The sequence below is a fragment of the Condylura cristata genome, unplaced genomic scaffold, assembly GCF_000260355.1.
Source record: "Condylura cristata isolate star-nosed mole 26May11 unplaced genomic scaffold, ConCri1.0 scaffold00023, whole genome shotgun sequence".
Taxonomy (NCBI): domain Eukaryota; kingdom Metazoa; phylum Chordata; class Mammalia; order Eulipotyphla; family Talpidae; genus Condylura; species Condylura cristata.
The window spans coordinates 26,537,374-26,545,148 of record NW_004567124.1 but is presented as its reverse complement, the minus strand read 5'-3'; the positions used below and the strand labels follow the sequence as shown (position 1 = coordinate 26,545,148).

General features: G+C 34.4%; 1 protein-coding gene across 1 annotated transcript in view; it reads left to right on the top strand.

Moving 5' to 3' along the window:
- The window catches only part of BUB1B (BUB1 mitotic checkpoint serine/threonine kinase B), a 47,710-nt gene that overhangs the window by 24,848 nt on the left and 15,087 nt on the right, over positions 1-7,775 (top strand). The window contains exons 10-14 of the mRNA XM_004687924.2: positions 391-503; positions 1,020-1,135; positions 1,676-1,722; positions 2,778-2,838; positions 2,956-3,061. Of these exons, the coding sequence (XP_004687981.1) occupies positions 391-503; positions 1,020-1,135; positions 1,676-1,722; positions 2,778-2,838; positions 2,956-3,061 (443 nt within the window). The remainder of the gene's footprint in view (positions 1-390; positions 504-1,019; positions 1,136-1,675; positions 1,723-2,777; positions 2,839-2,955; positions 3,062-7,775) is intronic.

Below are 7,775 nucleotides of genomic sequence, written 5' to 3'. Positions count from 1 at the left end.
TTCTCAGTGCTGTGCTTTAACCCGCTGCGCCACCAGGGAGGGCCCCCCATCACCTAATTTTTAACACTGATTTTCCTAGCTATCCATGTGTGCATTTGTCTCTTTGGGTTGAATGTCAGTGTCACATGACCACGGACTTTATATTACACACCGATGAAACCCCAAGTGCTTAGAGTTGTGCTTGGCCTATAGTAGATACTGTTTTTTCTTTTGATTATTTGAATTCATAATAGAATCCTAAGACCTCAACCTGAGGACTTTGTTCCATTTACATAACTTCCATCTGTAATATTAATAGCATGTTGAGGACATGATTGCCAAATACAGTTTTTGATTGAATAACTTGCTATGAAGAGCACAGAACACCTCAGCCAACTTTACTGTTTCTAGCCGAGCTGCTTACAAGTGCAGAGAAGAGAGCAGAAATGCAGAAACAGATTGAAGAGATGGAAAAGAAGCTAAAAGAAATTCAAACTACTCAACAAGAAAGAGCCAGTGATCAGGTCATTTCTCTTTTTTTAAGATACAAACTAACACATATTGAGACAAATTTTAACATTATAAATGTATAGAAGGTAAAAGTCTCCCAACCTCCATTCAGAGATCCCAGCAGTTTCTTGGCTGAAACTAGTAGAAGCAAAGTTGAGAATAAGGTAATTGAACAAATGACTTCAAAATGGAATTTGTATAAATGGTATAAGTGATAGAATTTTTTACTTCTTCATTATACCCATTGTTTTGTTACTTTTGACTTTATTTATTCTAGTCATGTTCCATTAAAATGGGGTTTACTTAAAAAATTTAGTATGTGCTTGGTACCACACAGTTGACTATAACAATATATGTTTATATTAGAAATATAAATTGATGGAAATAACCTTTATGGTAAGACATTTTATATAGTTAGCGAATACCCAGGGGAATATATAATAAAGCTAATTTTGGAGCAGAAGGTTAAAAATAGATAGCATTTTTTAGATAGGGGAGAAACATTGATTTTGTTTATTTAATTCACATAGCAAAAAGAGAAGACACTTACAGAGGAGACAGCTGAACTGCAAATAACTTCCAAGCCTCAGGAAATAGCAGGAATGGCTCTATCCAGTTCTGTTTGTCTAACAAACCCATGTGCCAGGTAGGACCACATTGCTTATATGAGGATATTTAGAAACAAACTTTAGACATTTTAGTGACTTCTAGTCTCCTTGACTTTTATTATAGTGAGACATGATTTTTGCAAGTCTGTCACAAATAAGCTGTGATGCTGATAAGGGAAGATAGGATACTCAGCTTTTCCATTTAAAAAAATGTTTATAACAGAAACAATAAAATATACTTTAAAAAAAAATCACCTATTTCTGCCAGTAAGAGTGGCTATTATTAACATTGATATCTCTCTTCTTGTGTATTCCCTTCTTGTGTTTTAGTTTGTGTAAACTAAAGCTTGTCATTTGATAATCAGTTTATACTGTAGTATAACTTATATTTTATATAGTATACCTCTACAATTATAATGACTAAAGTTTTCATCTTGTTAAATACTGTCAATCCAAATTCTTTATCTTAGAACATTATCTTAGAATGAAAATTATATTTAATGAAAAAAAGCCTCCTATACTTTTGAGAAATAATTCTGTGGGGCTAAGCACATGTTTTAAAATGAGTCTTTTCACAGGGAAACTTCACTTGAAGAAAATATTTGGCAGGAACCTCATTCTAAAAGTGAGTTGTATTTGGCAATCTCATGAAGAACTTGATAAGAAATGTGTTATGTAATAAGGTAAAGGGAGTTGGAAAAATACAGAGGGTACTAAAGTGTTATTGTGTCTTTGAATCATGGAATTCGATGATAAGCATGATATAACAAAATAGGACGGCTATTTGAAAGAGTATTTTTTAATGATTACTAGGTAATCATTTGAAATTTTTGGTTTAAATGTAAATTTAAACTTACATTACCTACCAAATAATTTTCCACTTTAGCTACTGTACACTGAGCTAAATATATCAGGAGTATCTAGCAGCCAAGACTAGAAAGTGACTTTTTTTAGAAGAAAGGAAAGTTTTAATAGTTTACATTCACATTTAGGCTTTTTACTATTCAGAAACATGTTAAAGTAGTAAAAACCTGAATATCTACCAGTAAGTAGTTCAAAATAAAGTCAGATAGAATCTTGATTAAATTTCTACCACCTATTTATATGAAATACAAATACATGAGGGAATGTGTTAAACAATACAGGAAGAGGTACCTGGCAAAATGCAGCATTATGGAGTAATAACGGTTTCTTTAACAAACTATTAACAAAAACAAAAAACCTAGGGTATAAAAATCAGTTATAATGTATTCAACCAGTCTGCATTCCCTATTTGAATTTTCATTTAAAAAAAGGTAAAATGTAAAATTCCTAGATAATTGATATTCAGAAATTATTAATTCTAGTCATAATTATATTTAGAAATTTGCTTTCTATAAAAAGGTTTTAGAAATTTATACTAAAACATAAACATGAAATATTTTAATATCTTGATTTGCTACAAATGGTTCAGTTGAATCTGGTTTGGGGATTAGTATTAGTGGTAAGGAATAAAAATGGAACAAAATCATCACCATACACATAATTAAGTTATTTTCAATTTTTATATGCCTAAGTTGTTCATTATAAAAATCATTTTGCCTTTCTGCTTTCAAACAATACAAAATATTAATTGATCTAGTTGTGCTAAGAGTAGAACATTTACTCTCAAGAATATCAATCTAGTCTCTTTTTCTACAGATCCCAGTATACCTTTCTCCATTTTTGATGAGTTTCTTCTTTCAGAAAAAAAAAATACCAGGTTTGAAGTTTTGGGCAATTTTTTTAAATATTTAAAATGTTCTATTATTAAAAGGGGGTTACTGTTAACCTTTGTCAATGGAAAAAAAAAATTGCTAATGGAATATGCTTTTTCTAGTCTTCCTGCAAATCCCCCACAGGTTTTAACCCAGCGAAGACCTCTTGCAATTCTCAAAACTTCAGAAAGCATCATCTCAAATGAGGATGTATCTCCAGATGTTTGTGTAAGGAGCAGCATCCCTACGATAATATAATGAAATAGTGGATTGGTTTAATTCTTATAAAAGTTTAGGGCTCAAATTAAAGCTACTGGTTTGAAATAAGAATATGAAAAGATGTTCAGCATCATTAGTTATCAAAGAATGTAAATCAAAACAACAGTGAGACACTTTACTACACTGGGTAGGGTAATCAACAAGCCAGAAGATAACAAATGTTGGTTAGGATATGGAGAAATTAGAACCTTCAAACATTTTTGGTGGGAGTATAAAGTAGTTCAGTCATTTTGGGAAATTTAGCAGTTCCTTAGAATATTAGAAGTATTTACATGACTCAGCAGCTCCCTCCTATGTGTACATCCAAGAGAATTCATAAAGCACAAAAAAACTTGTACATGAATGTTCATAGCAGCATTATTTGTAGAGCCAAAAAGTGGAAACAATGCAGTGTTCATCAATTGATGTATAAGTAACAAAGTGTATATCTCTGTGGTAGAATATTATTTGGTCATGAAAAGGAATGGAGAGTACTAATAGATGCCACAACATGAATAGGCCTTGAAAACACAAAAAACCACCATGTCATGATTCCTTTTATTGGGAATTATCAGGGTGTTAGGAAAGAGGGTAATGAAGAATGATTGCTAATAGGTACATGGTTTCATTCCAGAGTAATGAAAATATTTTTCTTTTTTGTTTTCAGCTAACATTTATTTGATATAAAATTAATTTTGAGATGTATTCATCCTTTCTTTCCTCTTCTCTGTTCCTTCTAGTAACCATTTTTTCACTGAGTTTTAAGATTTATCCCTACAATATTTTGCCTGTGTATTTTTTAAATTTATATTCTACAGATGATCTCTGACTTAATTTTTTCAAGTATTTCACTTAACATAAGTACTACTTCAAGGTCTATCCATTTTGTCCCAAATACTACTTTTATCGTTTCTCATAGTTGTATGATAATTCCACTGGGTATATTCCACAATTTCTTTATTTGTTGTATGTTGAAGGATATTTAGATTGATTCCATGACTTGGCAATTCTGGACATTGCTGTGAATATAGCCTTAGTCAAATCTTTTCATTCAAGATTTTTCAGATTATTTGGGTAAATAGTAGCAGTATTGTTAGATCTTGTGGAATTTTCACTTTTTATTTTCTTAGGAACTCTCCATACCATTTTCCACAGATGCTACACCAACACAGATCCCACCAACAATAGATGAGAGTTCTTTTTTCATTTCAACGCTGCCAACATTTGTTGATTCCATTCTTGTTATATGGGCTACACTCAAAAGGATTAGGTCGCAGCTCAGGATGGTTTTGATTTACATTTCCCATATAATAAGTGATTTTGGACATTTTCTTATATGTCTATAGACCAATCAAATGACTTTTTTAGGAACGTGTCTAATTAGGTCCTTTCACCATTTTTTGACTGAGTTGTTTATTTTTTTTTATTAGATTTTATAAGAACTTTGAAAATTTTGGAGATAAACCAGATAAGTGATGTGCAAATATTTTCTCCTATTCTTTAGGTTGCCTTTTCGCTTTTGTGATAGTTTCTTTTGAGGTACAAGCACCTTTTAGTTTGATGTAGTCCCACTTATTTATTTTTGCTTTTATTCCCTTGCTATTGGGTCTGAGTCCCCAATTTGCCATTGGGTTTGTGGTAGGTATCCTGTAGTGTGTTCCTTAATTTTTCTTTTCAAGTACTTCATGTTTCAGGTCTTATATCCACATCTTTAATCCATTTTTAAAAAAGATTTATTTATTTATGCATACAGAAATAGGGTACAGCCAGAGGTGCAGGGGCAGCAAGAGGATTCACCAGAAACATAGTGAGGAGTAGGGCAGGCAGGTTGAAGAAGTACAGTGCTTAGGGGAGCAGCAGGCAAGACAGGAGAGGTCTGCTGCACCATGTGGATCACCTCCGGGTCTGGGATCGAACTCACACTGAAGCAGCCACAGCTTGGCTTAGCTTTGCAGTGCAGCGCTCCAAACCACTGGCCACCAGGGAAGGCCTTTAATACATTTTTAATTATTTTTTGTGTATGAAGTTAAATATGGTTCTTTTTTTTTTTTTTTTTCAAATGGCTATCCATGTTTCCCAATTCTATTAAAGAGGCTATCCTTTCTCCAGTGTATGGTCTTAGTTCCTTAGTCAAAAATTAACTATATTTGTTTAGGCTTATCTCTGGGCATCCAAGTCAATTCCTTTGGTCTGGGTTTTTGTTTTTGTTCCAATATCTTTTGATAACTGTTTCTGTGTAATATGTTTTGAAGTAAGGAAATGTGGTAACTCCATTTTTCTTTTCTCTCAAGATTACTTTACCTATTTATGGCATTTTGTAGTTCATATAAATTTTATAATTTTGTTCTATTTCCTTGAAAAGAGTCATTGGTATTTTGATAAGTAATAGCATTGTATCTAAATTGCTATGGGTAATATTACCATTTTAATGATGTTAATTCTGACAGTCCATGAGCACAGGATGTCAGATATCTTTATATCTCTTTGTGTCTTCTTTTATTTCTTTTAACAAGAGTTCTATAGTTTTTGATACCTAGGTTCTTTACTTCCTTCATTAAATTCCAGGTATTGGTGAGAATATTCTGGAGTTAATGGTTACGGTTATAAGACATTCTGAGTACACTAAAAGCCAGTGAAATGTGCACTTCAAAGTGGTTGGGGTTTTATATCTTTTTATATTTCATTCATCTTTGTATAGAAGTGGGGTGCAAGCCAGAAATTCAGGGAAGTGAGATGATTCACCAGAGACAGAATGGGGAGCAGAACAGGCAGATTTTACTGAAATACATTGCTGCAGGAAGCAGCAGGCAAGACAGGAACTTAGTTCCCTGGGTGGCATCAAACTCCAGCCTTAGCACTAATAGATAGCTCTGAGACTTAACCCCTAGGCTACCAGGGAGGCCTTCACTTTTTTTTTTAAGTGGGGGAAAAAAGTCACTCTTCAAATTAGCGTAACAGGCCCTCCCTGGTGGTGCAGCATCTTAAAGCACAGCACTAAGAAGCTTAAGCCACTTCTGCATGAGTTTGATCCCTGCCTGCCCCCAGAGGTGACCACATGACTTGGCAGACCTCTCCTGACCCACCTTTTGCTCCCCTCAGCAGTGTACTTCATAGATCTGCCTGTTCTGCTCCCCACTCTGTCTCTGGTGGCTCCTCCCACCCTCCGCATCTCTGGCCTGTACCCCAGTTCTGTATGAATAAATATTTTTAAGAAAAATTAGCGTAACAGTGTTCTGTTTATACAAAATACCTTGTGTGACAATGGAAGAGTTATGTAGACCAACAGTTTTTCTTTAGTTATATCTTTGGACTAGTGACATGATAATACTTACGGAAAAAAGGCCCTGCACAGGGCCTTCCTGATGGCACAAGTGGTTAAAGCTCAGCATTATGAAGCTACCCACAACCACTACAGCATGAGTTCAGTCCCAAGAGGTGACCCACATGGCACAGCAGACCACTCCCGTCTGACCTGCTGATCCTCTCAGCAGTGTATTTCAGTCAATCTGCCTGTTACGTTCTCCACTCTCTCTGGAATCCTCTCACTTACCTCTCCCACCTCTGATCTGTACCCCAGTTTGTATGCATAAATAAATAAATCTTTGGGTGGAGGGGAAAAGGCCATGTATCAACATTTTCAAGTCAAAGTAAGTAACCATTATCATTGATATTTTATAGAAGAAAATCATCCTTTTGAAGCTAGGAACAAGAATTGAATATTTTTGATATGAAGACTTTTTTTTTTTTTAAGATTTATTTATTTATATATATAGAACTAGGGTACAAGCCAGAGGTGCAGGGGCAGCGAGAGGATTCACCATAGAGTGGGGAGCAGAAAAGGCAGATCTATGAGGTACACTGCTGAGGGGAGCAGTGGGCGGTCAGGAGAGGTCTACTACGCCATGAGGATCACCTCCCAGCCCGGGGATTGAACTCAATACTGAAGAGGCTGCGCTAGCTTGCAGTTCTGCATTCCAACTGGTTGTGCCGCCAGGGAGGGCCCTAATATGAAGACTTTTTAAAGGAGCAATGTGATCAGTAGCTGTAATGATTTAAAGCAGTGTGATCTCCACATCCTAGGAAGTAAATCACCCAAGAAAAATTTTAAACATGTTTTTATTTATCCAGTAAACTACACAAATATGAACTGTACCGCCAGATCAGTTTTGACAAAAGTGAATCTCCACCCAGATCAAGATAAAGGAAATTTCTGGAAAAGTCTCAGGAGCTATTTATGGCTAATGGGGCTCAGGCCCCATTTTAGCTAGCCTGAATTGGAATTTCCAGGGATGAATTCAAATATATGTTTTCATTTTAAATATTTTCCCAGGTAATTCTGATAATTAATCCACCGGCTGCTATGAAAAGTAAATGATGTCAGAGAGTAATTAATTACATACTGTGTTCTAGAAAACATTACTAGAGAATATGGTGAATAGTAGGCTGGATGTGGAATAAGTCATTCTAGATTCAGTTGTTCACAGAGATAGGCTGAATTATTAAAGTAATGATAGCCTAGCTTTTTTTACTTTTTAATTGAATTTTATTAGTAGATACCCACAGAATTTTTTACCCTTAAAAGTATTTAAAATGTCTAAGCTAATAGGGCATAAGTACCATTTATAGAAAATTTGTTCTTAGACTATAGACATCTATTTTACTTTAATCTTACAAAATTTTTTTT